At 46.4% G+C, this 18917-nt stretch overlaps 1 protein-coding gene across 4 annotated transcripts in view; it reads left to right on the top strand.

Annotated features, from left to right (window-relative positions):
• The window catches only part of LOC142578789 (fatty acyl-CoA reductase 1-like), a 103695-nt gene that overhangs the window by 66893 nt on the left and 17885 nt on the right, over positions 1 to 18917 (top strand). For all 4 annotated transcript variants that reach the window (XM_075688364.1, XM_075688363.1, XM_075688366.1 and 1 more), the window contains exons 2-10: positions 9596 to 9753; positions 12467 to 12583; positions 14328 to 14503; positions 14940 to 15012; positions 15168 to 15274; positions 15960 to 16137; positions 16408 to 16452; positions 16542 to 16660; positions 18331 to 18570. In XM_075688364.1, coding sequence (XP_075544479.1) covers positions 9616 to 9753; positions 12467 to 12583; positions 14328 to 14503; positions 14940 to 15012; positions 15168 to 15274; positions 15960 to 16137; positions 16408 to 16452; positions 16542 to 16660; positions 18331 to 18570 — 1193 coding nt within the window. In that variant the 5' untranslated portion in view covers positions 9596 to 9615. The remainder of the gene's footprint in view (positions 1 to 9595; positions 9754 to 12466; positions 12584 to 14327; positions 14504 to 14939; positions 15013 to 15167; positions 15275 to 15959; positions 16138 to 16407; positions 16453 to 16541; positions 16661 to 18330; positions 18571 to 18917) is intronic.

Genomic DNA, 18917 nt, shown 5'->3' with positions numbered 1-18917 from the left:
ACAACACCGTTCAACAATCGTCATCCACCACTTGTATATTGTTCCAGAATATAGTGCTTAAAGGGACACTAAAGGTTACTATTAAGTCAACGTGGACTGTTGAAATACCATCACAGAAACCTCAAAACGCTTGTTTCGTGCCAAGGAGAGACTTATTTTAAGAGAAAATGCGTTCTGAAGCGTCCGCGTACCTCTAGCGCAGTTCAAATCGCCCGCCCTCCGATCGAGGAGTACTGACATCATGGTCTCATAGTGACGTTGCGCCATCGGTGAGTAGAACGGCGTCCGCAGACGGCGCTACGGCTTTTCTGCGCAAAACGCGAACGCGCGGCCAGAAACAGAGCCAAGAGAGAGCCGACAGCAGAGCGAAAGCGAGAGTATGGTGGCTAGCGGAAGCAGAAACGAATTACGTCCCATATTACGTCCCACGGCACACGGAGAGTCCGTTTTCGTTAAACTGTAGGCTGCGGCGAGCTCGCAGCGTGGTTGGCGTGGTCTATGAGAAGCGACGAGCCTTTTCGCACTCGCAACAGGGCATAAAAATGTGCGAATCGACGCAAAACTCGGCCTATAACGTGCTTCGCCACAGCCAGGGCTCAATACGACCCAAGCTGGCACGACCCAGATGTCGTTACCCGCACCGCCACCAGGCGCCGCTACTATACCTCAAACTCCAGCGCAAGACGCCCATAAGCTGGTACTTCATTCTATGACGCTAACTTCGACGCTCGTCGCAATGGACCCTGACACCGACAGATTGGCTCGCGATGGTGGGCTCAACTTCAGCGATTTGAGCACCGACGAGCGCGACCTGCTGCTGAGGGCTCGCACTGCCGGCGTCGTTGCGTACTACGACGGCGGCCTCGACACCGGCTCTCCGGAGCGGGAAAGCAACGAGGGCTTCCCACGACATCACATGGACGTGGCATTTTCGCTGCTTGTTCCAAATGAAAGTTTCGCGAGCCAGCAGAACCCTCACAGCACGACGCGATAACGAAGCTACTGAAACTCCAAAGCGTGCGCGGCGCAGAGTCGAGCGCGCAGAGTCGAGCGAAAACGAAACCTTTCGAACACCCATATTACTGAAGGGCAACGTCAAAATGTTATTTTTTCTTAGAATCGAATAGACGTAGACAAGTAGCATTTTTTTCCGTCTTATAATCGAATGAAATGATATTTTTAATACGAGTAGTTGAGTATTAGTAACACAAATTATGAGGAGTCCTTTCGTCATCGGGCTAGTACCGGAATGTCGCTGGGGGGTCTCAAATCGTGTCATGCATTTACCTCGATTTCTCGGTTACTAAAGCTCTGTTCGCGATTATATTGACGCCTTAGACGTTCTAGAACATTGCTCTACCACTTTAACTTGAGTTTCTGCTAACCTTTAGTGTCCCTTTAAGGACATCCCCGCAGGCGCACGCTATAACACTACCCAGAAAACGCTAGTCTGAATGCTTAATTATTTAAGCTGCATCGCCGTACTTAAGGTTGCTTCGTAAGAGGTCGCTAATCAGCACTCAGCTTCCACTCTCGTTCTGTGTGTGTACGCGGATTCACAAGAATGCACGTGGTAAAAGACTTGATCGTCGTCTCGATGGGCAAATCTATAGATGGCGTGGATCCGATGTGGAAAACTCTTATACGAGCTCCGACGTGAGGGCAGTACCGCGTGGTTGCTTTCAATACACGTCAGCATTTCTTTCTAAAACCGTTTAGTGTTGCGAGAGCTACGATTAAAGAGAACCAACGCAAGAGGAAGAAGTAAAGCTTAGGCACACATTGGTTCTAAGTGAAAACTCTTAAGTGAACACTAATAAAAGTACTCTATTTACGCGGCGCTCGTCTTGCCCCGTCGTCTGTCTTCTATTTTTCGACAGCAGACGACGTGAACACGGCCGACCGGCACGCTTTCTGTCTTGATTAACCTTACACACGCACTACAGCTTTCCTCTCGCTGCACAGTTCTAGCGACGCGACTGAAAGCGATTTGGGCCTCGCACGACGCGTGAACTACAAAAGCGAGCTCTCAGGCCAACTGCTAGTGCGAGCGCTGGGATGAAGTATACGGGTTCGCACGTGACCCGCGATCGTGGCGTTGCGACGGCGGTAGTGGAAAGAGGTGGTCGGGAGGTGGCGTGTATAGCCTGGCCGCGCAGTCGAAATCGATCTGGCCCTCGAATTTGATATGGGCTTTTACTGTTAGGCGGACGTGACGTCTTGGGCGCGGTGGTTGAGGTAGCGTGACGGACCGTGCCCTTCCCGCTTCGCCGAGAGCACACGTGTACGGCGCGCTGGGAGTCAAGCGGCTAAACGTCGTGTGTAAAGGGCTAAAGTAGAGCCCCTGCGTCGCACTCTTCTGTTTGGCACGAGCGCACGCCTGCGGGCTTCAGCGGTTTCCGGTTTGAGAAAGTTTACCGAGATGGGGTGATTCGAACGTAATGCCATCACATGGAAACGAAAGAATACTTAAAACTGCAATTAAGCGGTGCCAGCATGGATACAAACCACTTCCGTCGTGATGACTTACCAGACAAGTGATCCGAAGAGTAGCACATATAGGTATACAATCATCGTTAAGACAGGTATGACGGCTGTGCCTAGGTCGGTGGCTAGACATGACCGTGATTAGGCTTGGGCAGGAGGCGCTGGGTAGACACGCATCGTTCGACGGTGCCACGCCTGTTCTGCCAAAGGGAAAGCGCGAGCGATAGACATGCAAAGAGACGCCGAGAACATGCGCAGCGTTGAAGCACAAACGGACAGGGCGCGAGTGCGGTCGCTACATTGATCTCGACGGTGCGACACCTGTCACCGTCCGGACACTCTCCAGCGAAGCAGCTGGCCGGGCGATATCCGCGGGGTGGTCAGACGCCGCTTGGCGACTACGGATCAAGGCCTTCCGCTCCCGCACAACCCCATAGCAACCCTCAGAGAAGACGGCCCGGCCTCGCGGCGCTCCCCTTAGCCAGGCGCGCGGAGAGTCACGTGGTCAGGCGGCGCCGGAGCTCGGCGCGGCAAGTCACGTGATGCGTTGCCAAGGCTGCGGCGCAGCTGCGGTCAAATAAAGGTCAAATTCGCGGCGACGACAGAACTCGGCTCGACGAGGTTAAAAGCTAAAATCTACAGCGCACGTTCAAAAGAGCACACCAGTTCAAGACACAGAGCCAATATTGCTGATTACCCAAGAACACCAAGCCAGTGTATGCCAGTCAAGCTCCGTCTATAAATAGGATAGCATGTAATAAATTCAATACCTAGTCTGAGAACGCGGGGTGTCCGATCGTTTATTCCATGCGTCCAACATTTTGGTGCGGACCAACCCGCGTATGACGAGGTGTTGCCGTAATTAAACGCGAGAAGGCGGACCGGCCCCGCTGCTGACGCTGCAAACGGGTATGAAAACATGCTGGAAAATTTGCACATTATAGCCTTCGCGATGCAAAGTGCCACACCGTGCCGTCATTTGCTGAATACCTATATTTACAAGTTGTGAAGCTGTAAAGCGGGAGACAGAGGTGCGATATTGCGTGTGATCCCTTGTACGACGCGTCGTGTCCGATATGCCACGTACGACGATTCGGGACACATGGTACGAATAAGCGAGCGGTGCGCAGCTCCTCCCAGAACCGGCGGCTCTGCATGGACGATCGGAATACTGCGTAACTTCGCAAAGTTAAAACAAGCGTGTTTGCACAGCTGTCTCGTTTTAAGCAAACGATGCCGATATAAGCACGTCCATGCGAACAGCGTATATAAATACACGTATTTCCGTGAGGCCGCGTTCGCAGTGGTCGGCTCCGTTGGCAGGAGCCGGCAGGCATAGTTCGCTCGGCCGTCGAATCCGACGCCTGTGGCGCTTGCGACAGGATCACATGTATTTCGTATAACGAAACTCCTATGTTGGTCGGCACAACATGTATACACAGCTATGTCGCGCTTAAATTGCAATACATTTGATTTTGTCGGTGCCGACGGAAGCGAACGAGCAAGCCAGGCGAGCTTGCGATTGCTGGGAGACCGTATAGGCCTAGCTCGCCGGCTGTCTTTTTCCGGGGCCGGCAGCCCTTGCGATGCCTCCGCAGCTCGTAATAAAGCGTCTAAATTTGTCAGCACAATCAGCGTCTGAACATTTATGTTCCTCTTAAAGGGCCCCTCACCAGACCACATAGCAAATTTTGGTTATACGCTGGAAGTTGTTACGCGTCCTCTAGGAAGCGTTCTGCCGCAAAAAGATTTCACATCGGGTCCATTAATAGCCGAGATGGAAATATTTCAATGCCACGAGCCCATGATTTCAAGAAGCGAGCCCCACTGCCACGTGAGACACTCTCTCCACTTGCCCTGTCTAGCCTCTGCAAGCAAAATTCCTTCCCTGCGTTTCCCCGTACCGTACTCGAGGATCGCGTGACGCATACATCACGGGCCCCGCATTTATTTATTTATTATTATTTTTTTGCCCTCGCTTTCTTGTGGCGCGGCACACTTCCGCTGAAGGCGTCGCGCGCGAGCTGTTGCGATTGTCTCGTTTCGCGCAGCGCACGATTTCGCACGTTGTGCAAGTGGACACTTAACTAGCCGTATAAGTCTGTGCTACAACGAATATTGAGGCAGACACAAGCGGACGACAGGGCATGATTCCATGCTGGAACACGGTAGAAAATTACATAGTTTCGGTGTCTGCGCGTGCAACTGTGCGGCATAGGTACAAGCAGACGAAACGGAAGTACATCTCTCTTGCTGCGGTGCGAAGTAAAACGAAAACATGCAGACAGTCGGTTTTTGTGTTTTGTTATTTCTGTAAGCTTTAAGTCGTCTGTTGAAGCAACATGTGTATTACACAAATAACAGATGTTGCCTTGAATAATTCTCGAAGTCACGTGTCACCACGAGCAATGTCACAGCGCGAACACGTGTACGGATAGATTGTAGGAAACTCTTACGCGTGAGTACGTAGGCGCACTAGCACGTGTACGTCATCCTCCGGCTTGGAGCGCGGTAGCTACGAGGAGAAGGGAAAACGGCGTCCGGTTTGAAATTCAGATCTTCCCGCGGCGCGTAGCGATGTACTTTGCAGACACGATCGTTATCGCGCATTGTATGCTCTGCGCTTCTTAGTTCAAAATGGCCAGACCTGGTGAGGGGCCCTTTAAGTGAAAATACGATTAGATTTCCCGACGCCATTGGTAGTGATGAGAAAACACGCCAGCCAGGCGAGCCACTCCGCATAGACGATTGCGGCGGCATCTGCGCTGACCGCTTCGGAGTCGAAATCACGCCAACTATTTACTATTTCGCACAACGTTTCGTAACATGCACACTCGATAAGTTATTTCGTGTCATAAGTAAATTGTAGGCGATTTTTGTGCCGCCGTCAGCGGCGAAAGAGGCGAGCGTTTCGACCGGAAAAAAAAAAAATAAAAGCACCGGCACGATCAGAGCGTTGAGGCGCTCGCTAGCCGGCCCCTAGATAGCAAATTATATCTGGTCAGTGCGACCATATCCAGCAATTTGGTTGCATGCGGGGCATGCGATTCGACGCTGCATGCAGAGGATCCTGTTGAGAACCTGCTGAGTGCGGCTGCTGATGCGAACGGTCGTTCGCCGGATCGCACGCAAAATCGCACCATAAAGTGACGCAACTATTAGAGGCGTTGTCGCTGTCATTTCTGCACAAAGGCTTCCCCGCATCGAGGAGCCCACAACATTCGCGGAAAGAAAGAAACGGGGCCCGCGGTATACCCTCTTCGCGACAACATGCATCGCGAGTTCTAATGTCAAAATGGTTTTTAGGTGCCCCACTAGGTATTTGAAATACGTTTCGTATTACTGGTTTTCTTTTTTCACTCGTTTTTCGCCTGTAACAGTTCCCCTTTTATTAATCAATTTATTTATTGATTGATACGAAAGTGTCAAATCGCCGATTCAGCGAGAAAGCTGGCATCGTCTGTAGCAGCGAAACCTCCCATTGGCTGCGCTCGTTGCTGGCTCGCGCTTGCTGGCTGGAACCTCGATGGAGCAGAGTGCGCAAAAGAGAGCACCTGCTGCTGCCGCGATATTGCGTGAGGGTGTAGAGCATCGCCACGACGCCACGTCACCCTTGCTCTCAGAAGCCTGTGTTATCCGCGCGTTCCTTGTCCTCGCAGGCTCTCGCCTGCATGCGTTCCAAGTGCACTTCGGTGAGGCCACATCAAAACGCGCCAAGCGCCTCAGCGCGCTCGCTTGCCCTCGAGGACTTCATAACTTGAAGGACCGTTCAGCGGCGTTTTTATTTATTTTATTTGTTGCACCGGTGTCACTAGTACTATATTCACTACTGCAGGAGCACAGCATAGTCCGGACTAGATGTCTGGAGACATGCAACAAGGCAGCTTTTCAAGAAAAAAAGAAACCTTTTATTTACACATCCTGTTCTCCTGGCTATAAATATGTTTCACTCCCGCATTCTGTTAGTGAGCAAGACGTCTATTTGGTCGCATATGCACAAGCATAACGAAGCTTGTGGATGGGCTAGCTGGCTTGATATACCAGGGAAAATATGGAATCAGCATATCAACTTTCATGTCTGTTCTCTCACTCGTGACCGTCCCTTGTGTGATACTTCCTTCGCCAAGTATAGGGACTATGCACTGAGCTCGATCCGCGAGGCGGCGACAGCGCCACGGGATGGTGACATGGCAAGGCCTACAGCGTTGCCGGGGCAGCCACGCCTTGTTGTGGTCGTGTCTATCGCGTAGCGTCGGAAAAATGCCAGCAGTCTTTCTCGCGCGAACGTCTGATCCCTGTCTTTGGGCGCGCCGTTCGTCTTGTGGCTGATTCGCCTTGTGGCTGAAAAGTCGCTGATTATAAGCACAGATATTTCAGTGTTTCGCGCGCAGTGCTGTTGGTATTTGTTTACTGAACAGGTTTACGTACAGTGTTTGCGTATCTGGACAGAGTACGCACCGTGGCCATGCATTGTCAGGATTGGGGGCTCAATCCCATCGCTCGTAACCCGTTGTCAAGATTGGAGTCCGCCATGAATTCGAAGGTAGCTGGCCCATGCCGTCGTCCAACTTATCCACGCTGAGGACGTTGATGGAGGGAAGGACTGCTTCTCATCGAGAACGAGGAATATGGGTTTATTTACAGTATTTACATGAAGTTCATCAGTCTAGCATGACTGCGAGAGAAAGTACGTCAGTCTAACACGACTGCTTGAGAGAGTGTCTCAGTCTAACATGACTGCTTAAGAAAGTGTGTCGAACATCCGCACAACAGCGGTTTATAAACACTCGGTCCCCCCTTGATTAAACACGCCGCCTCTCTCCGGGACGGCTTACACACACACACACACACACACACACACACACACACACACACACACACACACACACACACACACACACACACACACACACACACACACACACACACACACACACACACACACACACACACACACACACACACACACACACACACACACACACACACACACACACACAGGTTCACGGTCCCGTCCGGAACCGACGTCACACGGACTTCTTAGAACTCAGAGCTGACCCTCGCAGCGCGACCGGGTAGCCATTGTCCTGCGACTTGGTCGGCGCGTGGGAAGGGGCCCCCGACGACGTTCCCGCGGCAACGCCCCCGCTCGCGGCCGACCCGGTTGGCGGTTTCGTGTTGCAGCACAAAGCCTGCTTCGTCGAACTCATTCAGTCACAACGGCGACGAGGCTAGAGCGTAACGGTGGCGTTCCTTGAAAGTTGGCGCCGCCGTCGTCACAACTGGCTGGCAACACTTGCACCTCAGCTGGGCCGTTCTTAACAGCGTCAGCTGAGCTTCGGTGTCATGGTGAACTGTGCTATGTTTGCCTACAGCAATCACACAAGAAAGAAACCCGGCGATAGGAATGCTACCCTGATGGGGTTCTTCTCGGTACTGGTTATCGCTCTTCTTCGCTACAGCCTCAATGTAAAAAGCACAGCAGCTATGCGTCAGCGTGTCACTGCAAGGCCTGCCTTGCATTGTGCAAAGTGCAGCCAGCACCTCGCCGTCTCCTTCTACGAGTAGCCATGGTGTGAGTGTCTTTTCATTAAATGATCGTGATTGCTGAACCTGGGAGGGCGCACAAAAATTGTTTTGGCAAGACAAGCAGAATTGACGCAACATAAAGAATTACGAAGGCTGTGGAATCACAGTGTTTAAGTTCACGGCTGTCTTTTTTTCTTTTTTTTTTCTTTTTAGTGATGCAACGTTAACGCTGCGTTTAACGACACAAGTGTACAACACGCAATAAGTTCCGTAACGAAGGCGATCACATTACGCGAACACTTTGACGCATGACTGCTGCACCGACCCGCTAGTCAGATAATTGTGGCCTTCCATTGACTTGTAGGCTTTCATCTACTCGCGGCTCATGAAGCTCGTTGTATTCACAAGGTAATCCTCGATGTCTGCGAGATCCACGCAAGGCAGTAGTCCAGACATCGCGCCGAAGCTCATCATATTTGCGTTCGAGCGGGTCGACATAGTCGCACAAGTGCACTTTGTTTTCTAGCGTGCTTCTTCTGGTTCACTTAACCCGCACATGTGAGTAGAGGGACACTAAAGGCAGATAACTCGACGTGGAATGTTTAAATATCATTTCAAAAACCTCGCAACGGGTGTTTCGTGCCAATAAAATACTTAGTTTATGAGAAAATTGCAGCTGCAGGGTCCGAATACCTCTATCGCAATTCAAATTTCCCGCCATCTAACCTGGGATTGGTGACGTTGCATACGCCATCACCGCGCTTTGCGGCTGTCAGTGAGTAAAACGGCGCCCGACAGACGGCGGTACGGGGTTTTGCACAATAAAAATATTGCACAAAACGCGAATGCCAGGCCATGGAGAAACCGAGCCACGACAGAGCGGTAGATTCGCCACTGCAGCTGCTGCAGGTCAAGTGGCGTGGACCGTTCGGGCATCCCGTGACATCATATGAAAGTAAAATTCTCTACTACTTGCAGTTTATGCGAGTTTCGCGATCCAGCAAAACCAGCGCAGCACTACGCGATAACGAAACTATTGAAACGCGAAAGCGCAGGCGGCGCAGAGTCGAGCGAAAACGGAACCCTTCGACCACCCGCGTCGTTGTCAAGAGTAATGTCAATCACCTCTTTTTCTAACAAAAAAAAAAATAGAACTGGACAAGTAGCACTTTCTTTCGTTCTATAGTGTAATACAATGATGTTTTCATAACGAGCGATTGAGTACTAGTGGCACAATTTAAATCAGGAGTGCCGTCGTCATCGGGCAAGTACTTCAATGTCCCGCGGGAGTCTCAAATCGTGTCTAGCATTTACCTAAATTTTTCGATTACTAAGGCCCTGTTCGCGATAATTATGACGCCTCAAATATTCTCGAGTACTATAATCTATCACTTTAGCTTGACAATATTTGCCTTTAGTGTCCCTTTAAGCGCAGCATTGACGTACTACGTACCGCTCGGTACAGTTCTCCGTGTAAATTATAAACTAAAAAGTATGTTAGACGTGCGCTTGTCGTCCAATTTCTGCATTCGAGATGCCGAGCCATTGAAATGAATGGTCGGCTTCTTGTGTTTTGCAGCCACCCCTAGAGAAACCACCATGGCGGCGGCAGGGCGCCATCCACAGCAGATTCCGTCATCAGCTGTGGTGACTGAGGATGATAAGGGCTCGGTGATTGCACAGTTCTACCAGGACCAGGTGGTATTCCTCACAGGAGGAACAGGGTTCATTGGAAAAGTGAGTGTGGTTCCTTTATACCTCATTTACTACAGTGTGACTTTTACTTACCGCTGATTATTTAAATTTCCCGACGCGCGTACGTTGTTCTGATAGCTCATATGTTACAAATATTCATATGGCCACTCCAGAGGAAAATGAAAGTTGCTGTTTGTGAGACTGCTATGAGTAGGCTATACACAGTGCATTAGTGAGATTTGTGAGCCTTGGAAGCTTTCTAATGACAAGTCAGATATCCCGTTCGACTGGCGGCAATTGAACCAGATAATTATAGTATATTCCAAAGAATTTTCTGTTAATTTATGAATAATTTATGTCGAACGACTGGAAAACTAGTCGCTCCACGACGCTGCAACCCTGTGTTAGACAGCAGCAGGTGTAAGCATTAAGGCATATATTGTCAATGCAGCGCGATTCTAGTTCAATTTGCGTCGAAGGGAGTGAATACTCCGTTTCGGCACGAACGACGTAATTAAAGGACGAGATTTAGTTGCTCTCTACTGAGACACTAAAGAGCATGGTAAAATAATTTCTCAAAAATCGAATTGCATTGTTTACTGTGAAAATGTTGGTTTTATATTCGCAGAGAAAACGAAAGGCAAAGCTTACTTTTTTTAATTTCGCGCCTGAACCACAGCACTACCATGCTTGCTTGACGTTGACGATTTCAGAGTATTTTCTCACGATTGGACCGTTTTTGTTCAGAAATAAAAACTCACTGGGTTTTGTCTCTTGTTCCGTTAGAAGTCCACGTAATGTCTGTGCATCGGTAATCGATTATCTAGTCCCGCTCAGACGCTGTACTACATATATATATAGTCGTCCACGCAAATGTATATAGTCGACTCTCGTTACAACGGACCCCGATAATCCGACAAAAGAAACGTCCGTTTTATCGGAAGTCCGTAATATCCGAAACGCCTCAATTCCGAAACTTTCGTCGTGATGTCTAACAACTTTATTGCAAAGAATGGATGACGAACGTCCAAAGTAAAAAACAAACAAAAAGTCGCAGTTTCGCCCAAAAGGCGAAGCGTCAATTGGGATGGCAAATTAAGCAAGATAAGCGCGGTGAGCGAATTGACCTTCGTGCTGGCTCTCGCTTCAATGCGAACTGAACGTCGAAAGCACAGCGCATGCGAAGCTACCGGTCTTGGGGGCACTTTGTCCATATCATAGATCGCTCTCAAGATACGGCGGCCGTGTCGTAAACAGCAGCTGCCGGAGTAGAACCCCCTCTCTCTCTCGACCCCTCTCCCCCCGTGCCTCGCACGCGAAAGAAGACGGCGCGTTTTCGCCCCGCCTTCCTTCCTCGCGCGCGCGATATTTGTGCCACGATCGTCGGCTGACCCTCGCAACTCGGTTGTCAGCCTGTGTCAACACGGCAAAAGTACGTTTTATACGCCCTATTTTGAAAATTGCCGCTAATTTCGTCCGCTGTGGCCGGTAGTCTGTTGTAGCGCGGTCCGTTACAAGCGAACTTTGTTGCATTAATAAAATAGGTAGAACAAGCTAAGGTTGAAACATGGTCAGTTATATCCCAAAGTCTGTTGTACGCGGGTACATTGTAATGAGCATAGACTCTATAAATAAATGTGTGTGCGTACCTTTCGTCACAATGACCACCGATCAAAACAATAAATGTGTTCGTACCATGGTGTCAGAACGAAATTTCTTTCATTCTGGTTTTAGCTTTGTCCCACTGAAGAATGTTCCATTCCAATTCTCCTCCAGAACGGAAAAAAAAATTATCCACAAAGATTCATAACGGTTTCAATTCGCATGGAAAATTTTTTTAAGCAAAGTAACGTAGTTTTTCTCAATAAGTGAATTATGAATTAGCAGTACATCATTGAGTGCACTTGTGGAAATGTGGGACCGCTGTTCCAATAAAACTAACTTAAACAAACATAAATGAACGATAAAGCTTTGGTTCCAAAGCTCATGATTATATTGTGCTTAGTGTTACACTGATGATGTTAAGGGAAGGACAGGACGTGGACGTACATAGCACAACTACCAACTGTTTAATACTGTTAATAAACACACTTATATACAAGGAGATATGATGGGGGGGGGGATATAAAAAGATATGGCATGGTGACGACATGTGATCATACTTTGGGCCAGGCATACAAGGTTCACTTGCACCCATTCGCCTTGGCAAACTGGACCTCAGCTTCAATAAGTGTGATGGGTGGAGTGTTTACGCACATCTCTTTTTCTTTAGCGCAAGTGCCTCCCATATTTCTCACTCCGTTTTTGTTTTTGATGTGCCAATGACTGTGGTGCTTTCTAGCAGCGGAGAGCATTTGCATTGTTTGCAGTGTGCAGCCAAGTTGCTAGTTACTGTCAGAAGCTGGCACGTGTATTTGTGCTCCCGTAACCTATTATTTAGACAACGTCCAGTTTGCCCAATGTACACTTTCTTGCAATTTAGTGAGATTTGGTAAACCACTGAAGTAGCTCATTCTACATACTTTTTCACGTGCTTAGTCTTTCACTCTTTTGGTGAAGACATTTCACATGAGGAATTATGTTCTTGAACACGTTTCGCTACATGTGGGACAGCTGTCCAGAAGGTTGTTTGGTGAATGATGTAGATTAAAAAAAAAACATAACTATTGCTCTTGTCTTCATGTTATCCACTCTACACATTTTGAGAGTTTGGTTTTCAGTCAATGACTCTAGGCTCACTGCAACCATATTTCAGGTTCTGCTGGAAAAACTGCTGCGATCATGTCCTGGCGTAAAGCAAGTCTACCTATTGGTACGAGGAAAGAGCGGAGAAGGACCAGAGGCCAGGCTTGAAACAATGCTCAAATCTAAGGTAGATTTCACACGCTGCATATTGGTAGTGTCATATGCCTGCAATCCATGGGTGTTGTCATACTTAGAACAAAAGGCTGCAGGATATTTTTGAAGTGTTGCATGCAGCAGTGCATTATTAATGCACTTGTGTATTGCCATGATGCACCTGTGTGGCTAAATTGCTTTTGCCAAGTTAGCCATGCCTGCTCATTATAATTAGATTTAGATACATTGTTTTTGTCAAGTCACTTGTAAATTCTCTTGCCACCTGTTATGCCATTTTTTGACTTACGCTTTCTTGTTAAAAAGCCAGTTTTTTTATTTTTTCTTCTTTTTATGAGTCATTATGCATGGCCTAACTACCAGCGGGCGTGGACTATTGCATTAATTTAAATACACAGCTCATCCGAAACCAGAAGGGCAAACAATAAACTATCACCATCATTGCTGGCACAAGACAGCATTCTGAAAATTACAATAGCAACCATTTATTGAGCACTTATGGTTGTATTTTACCTAAACTAGTAATTTCTCAAAACTTGTATGGAAATGTAACTTATAATGTATATTTTCTATTCAAATGGGCTTGGGATTTTATGCAGATTTTTTTGACAGCACTGTCTGCTTTTTCTTTTTTTACTGCCATTCACATGGTCACTCTGCTCCTTCCACGCTGAGCCTAAACACTGTGAATTAGGAGTACAGGCAAACCAGGTCCATGCCAATAGTCAATATGAAATTTAAGCTACAAATCAAAGGTTGGTGTTAAGTGGAAGCTGCATTCATGCATTTTGAAATTGTTTAAGTAGCTTACTAAATGATGCTGGCTACATACATAGTCTATTTCCTAGTATCTAGGCTGCTTGCAACGATCTCTTGCTTGCACTGCTGCAGCCAGGGGTTTCCACACGGATTGAATTTATGGAGGGTTTCTAAATTTCTAGAGGGGAGTGGGGGGAAGGGGTGTTGAGGGTGGAGAAGCTGTAGTCATATTTTATTTTATTTTGTGTCAATGTGTCATGTAGGACTAGCAATGTTTATGACTCCCATACTCGTGACAAAGTTTGCAAACAATTACTTCGCTTTACACAAGGACTAAAGTGGTATTTAATGACAGACAAAACTAAAGAACAAGGACTACATAAAATGTGTTCTCTACATAAACAGCACAACAAGCCATCTTTCACAACAAGCCAGCTGTGGAAGATGTGGCCCTTGGCATACATGCCCTTATTCTGGCACTAACAAAATATTTGCCATTGTGTGTAAAAAAGATCGTTATGAATTAAGGGGGTGCCTTCAGAAAAACAAGCGGGTGTGTAGGGAAATCACTGGCTGCAGCTCTGCTACATTGAAGCCTAGTGCTTGCCTTGCCCTGCCCATTGGCTTCTGTACTGCTGCAGTGATGTTTCAGTTGTGGATGCCGTATTCATGCCATTAGCTGATCAAAATACACATGGTGGCTCACCGTAGCCTGACTTTTCAGAGTGTTTATTAGCATGCAAGCCATCGTATGCAGTTAAACGCAGTACTCTGTGTGTGCAATGTTGTTGACAAACTTGCCTCCAGGCTCACTTAAGCTTGTGCAGTGATCACAGCCATATGTGCATTGTAAATTGTTCTCTTGCATGAGACTCCCAGACTCCCAGAAGACAGTAGGTTGTGCATTGCTAAACTTTGTTGCAAGCACGAAACATCATGTCCATCATGTCAATTGTTTTAGCACATGTACAACTCACTGTACTGTTTTCTTTTTTCAACAGGTGTTTGAGCGGCTTAAGCAAGAGCAACCAGGTGCCCTTCATAAAGTGCGAGCGGTAGCAGGGGACCTGACTCAGCCGAACTTGGGGCTCAGTGCGCCTGACCAGGCCACTTTAGTTGCGAATGTCTCGGTTGTCTTCCACTCGGCTGCCACAGTCAAGTTTGATGAACCTCTTAAGTAAGTTAAAGGGACAGCCCAGAGCTTTGCCTGACACACGCTGACATAGCCTTGCCTGACACCTATGCAGGCTGCTTTTCATATTTTTTAAATGTTGCAGAAATATGAATACAGAAGCAGCCTGGACACAATTTGTATTTTACTCAGTGCTTTTGACATTGGAAACTTGTGGAGCAAACTTTTTTGTATGAGTTTATGTACTTGCCTGCACTGTCAGGTCATGGAAGCATGCAGACAGCCTTTTATTTCTTGACAATTAGTCAGACAGTCAGGCTTCTAAATGGGTGATCCATACATAGATGACTAGCACATTCTCCAATTTATCTTTTCTTGAAGCTGTATAACTTATGTTTGTACGACCAAAGGCTTCACAGATGTGATGTGTGGAAATTGGTGTGGCTTTGACACCCTAATGTGCGACCCATTTCTGTTTCAGACGAGCGGTTCAGCTCAATGTTCTGGGTACACGGCGTGTAGTGGACCTTTGTAAACAAATGCCAAACCTTTGTGTGAGTACACTATTTATCAAAGAGCGACTGCACAGCTATAAATTGCACTAAGTATTTATTACCAAATACCCTTTGTGTGCTAGACTGTGCTGTCTTAGTATTGCATTGTCTGCTTAGTTCTACATGTTCTTATTTCACTGTGTGCTTTCTTCCAGGCTCTTGTACATGTATCGACAGCATATTGCAACTGTGATAAACCAGAAGTAGATGAGGTTATATACCCTCCACCTGTAGACCCCCAAAAAATTATAGAAGCTGCTCAGTAAGTATCTCTGGAAGTGTTGTTCCTGCATCACATTAGGTAAATTAAATCACAGTGTTTATGTTATGATCATGCTTGATTTGGCACAATTCAATTTGTTTATTAAAGAAACCATGAGGACAAATTTGAGCATTGCTGGAATATGCAGGTGAAAAAACATGCGCAAAATCCGGGAGGCCCTTTCTTTTTTACACACAACGTCAAACACATGACAAATGGCTCTTTTTGTAATGCAAATTTGCACTGCACATGATGTCACAGTCCAGCTTAGTGCAGTCACACTGTGACCAAATTTACTAAATGAAAGGTGCATGAAATATTGCATGAAATACTGCCTTATTCTGCTCATGTTACCATGTCCTATCAAAGCCTTCACCACCACTACCATTACCACGGCCACTACCACCAAAATCATTATCCTGCAAGGCAAGAGCCTTCCCCCTGTCCAGCAACAAACCAAAACCACTCCATACCTGCAAATTTCGTAATGTCATCACCCCATTCAATGCCCTGCTTTCTTCAGCTGTGCTTTCTTTTCCTAAATGTGTCAGTTTTTATGCACTTGTAGTACTGTGGAACCTGCGTTCCTATAAGAAGCACAAATGTCCAAAGGTTTGTGCTCCGAGTATCTTCGTGTGATGTGTCAGTGGTAACCAATAGTAGAGCCTACTGAATTCCTCTGCAGGTGGATGGATGATAAGATGATGGACACTATGAGTGGATTTCTACTCGGGCAGCGGCCAAACACCTACACCCTTACCAAGGCGCTAGCCGAGTCACTGGTGCTTGACGAGCGAGAAGAGCTTCCAGTTGCCATAGTCCGGCCTTCCATTGTCACTGCCTCGTGGCGGGAGCCCTTCCCTGTAAGAGAACGCACAGGCACTTAGTGCTACTGTAGAGTCAGTGATTACAAGTTATATGATAGTCTGCCTCTAGGTTCTTTCACTCTCAATTTTTTTTAAACTGTGCACCATGAAATGGTGTTACTAATTTTACTGGAACACTAACATTCTTCTATCAACAGCCCCTGTAAACTATAGTTTGAGATAGCACATACTATGGAAGCTTGAATTTGAAAGATCTGGTGTCGTTAGCCTGACTGTTTTGTAACATTTTACTTTCTTTCATTTCAGGGCTGGGTAGACAATTACAATGGCTTCACTGGTATTATAGTCTCGGTATGCATTCGCTATTCAAGCAAGAATACATTCTGTGAAGCTTGTGGTACTTATATATGCTGACATCAGTTTATTCCACTATTTTGCAGTGTGGTCTCGGCTTGTTACAGTCAGTAATAATAGAAAAAGATTGCATAGCTGATGTCATTCCTGTGGATGTAGTGGCTAACATGCTCATCTCTGTCGCCTGGAACACTGCCACAACAAGGTAGGGATTAAAACTGCATTATCTCACACTTGAGCAATGTGTGCATTCAGTTTTTATGACCTGCATGTCTCTGTTGCATGAAATACAGTGCTGTGATGTAGAGTCTGGCTGCGCCAGCAGATTCATATCTAGAAATCGTTGAAATGAAACCACTAAATGTGGGAACTGGCAGTCGGGAAAAGCTGGAACAGATGAGTGAAGATCATAATTGTTCATCAGCGATTAGATCACTGCAAGTCACCAGTAATTCCTTTATAAGCCCCATAAATCCAACCGACATTTATTTATTAAGCAGAGACCTGGTTATACTGATTTTATGCCACCTGTTTCACCAAAGATGAAAAAATAATCTGAAACATAGTGCATCAGACACAAAAGCTGGCCTTTTTTGTCAACACATTATTAATAGGATATTTTGATCCCATTTAAGTTTTTTCGACATTCAGGGTACAAGGTTGGGCATTAATTCCTAAATTGATAATTGGGAATAAATTGGGTCGTGAAACTCGTGAAAGCTCAGTGAAACAGGGCCATCATTTTATAAATTATTGTCATTATGTAAGAGTTCAAGCCCTCAATTTTATATGCGGTCCACATTTTGAACATGACATGCTTTATATATGACTGTTTGTGTAGCAAATAAAACATTGGTGCAGCTTCATCCAAACAAGCAAAAAGTTACAGTTAACCAAAAGTGCCGTTTGAATGGGTAACATGCAGTGAAGAAATAGTTGGTCAGCAAACATTTTGATAGTTGTTTGAAATAATCGAATTTACAAATAATACAGGTGTGATGCATTACACTGTGGTAATGCTTTTTAAGGTCCAGATTCCTGTGGGTCGTGACTCGCCGATGAGTTGCATGTCATATGCATTGGTGTGTTGTGGTCCACCAGTGGGTTACGCGCCTTTGAATTGTTCTCGTGCTCCAGAAAAATGGCACTGCAGCACTTGTAATCAGAAGTAACAAGACGTTTTCAACTGCATTTATTTCTCACAAAGATATTGCTGATGCACTACAGGAAATATGTGAATTTTCACAGCCACATGCTGGGAATAACCACCGTGTCTAAGTAAGTTAAGCTGTATTAGTTAGATATGCTTCTACAAAACCAGAACAGCCACTCTTACCCTGAGAGGAGGCTCGATAAGCCAGAAAAGATGCAAAAATTAAATACAGGCTGCAATACTGCCTTGAAGTTCTTGCATCAGCTTACCGTGACGTCATGTATTTTAACAGTGTCTGCTCAGGGCTTGTTAATATTTTATTGGCAACGATGGACTACATTGTAGAAGAAGCCAATGAGTGAATTTAGCAAGTTTCTAGAACATTACTGTGCCAATGCAGTCTAAATGTGAATAAATACTTTGAAATCCATGACCCAAAGCTGACCTATCAGCCAGTGTGACATCAGTTATTAGGGTTTAGGGTATGGCAATAGGATTTAGGTGGGACATAATATAAAGAAAGGTTGAACCTCATTTTCTTTTCAAGTAATCAACCTCTAACCGAAAAAATTATGAAAGTAGAGTTTTGGAGGAACCAGCCCATTAGCCTATATGGGTTTAGTGCTTCTCTTCAGGGTCCCTTTAAATTATTGTGGATTGATTGTATATCCACATAGTCATGAGTGTAGGGTGTACTGAGTGTGGTGTGCCTCTTTTCACAGGCCAGAACATGTGAGGGTCTACCACTGTACGAGCGGTACCTTACAGCGACAGACGTGGGGTGAAGTGACTGCGACGACACAGAAGCTGATTGTGCGGCACCCACTGCCTCATGTGATGCGCTTCCCGAAGGTTGCTCTCACCAACAGTGTGGCGTGGCACAGTCTGAACTTGTACTGCCTCCATTACCTGCCCGCGTGCATAGGAGACCTGGCCTTGCAGTTAATAGGACGAAAGCCTAGGTTGGTACCAAGTTTTCTTGTTCACTAGAGTTAATAAATAGTTAGCAATAGACACTGGTAACCTTCCACACCTACAAAATATTCTCAAAAGAGAAAACAGCAGAACCAAGAGTGAGAACTTTATGTGCACAAAAATAGTGACCCGGAAAACTGAAAATTTGATTTTCTGATTAAAACTAATAAACAAATTTTGTCATTTCAAAAAATAAGAAACAAATATACTAAACACGGGCTGTGTGTCAAGGTTTAATAAACACGATAAAGAAAGGAACTAGACTATTCCTGCTTTATATCCAATTACCCAGCAATTTTTGAGGTAAGCAATGCAATTTCTGCTATTTCTTCCT

The sequence above is a fragment of the Dermacentor variabilis genome, chromosome 4, assembly GCF_050947875.1.
Source record: "Dermacentor variabilis isolate Ectoservices chromosome 4, ASM5094787v1, whole genome shotgun sequence".
Taxonomy (NCBI): domain Eukaryota; kingdom Metazoa; phylum Arthropoda; class Arachnida; order Ixodida; family Ixodidae; genus Dermacentor; species Dermacentor variabilis.
Note: the sequence above shows the minus strand (reverse complement) of the source record. Positions and strands in the feature narration are given on the sequence as shown.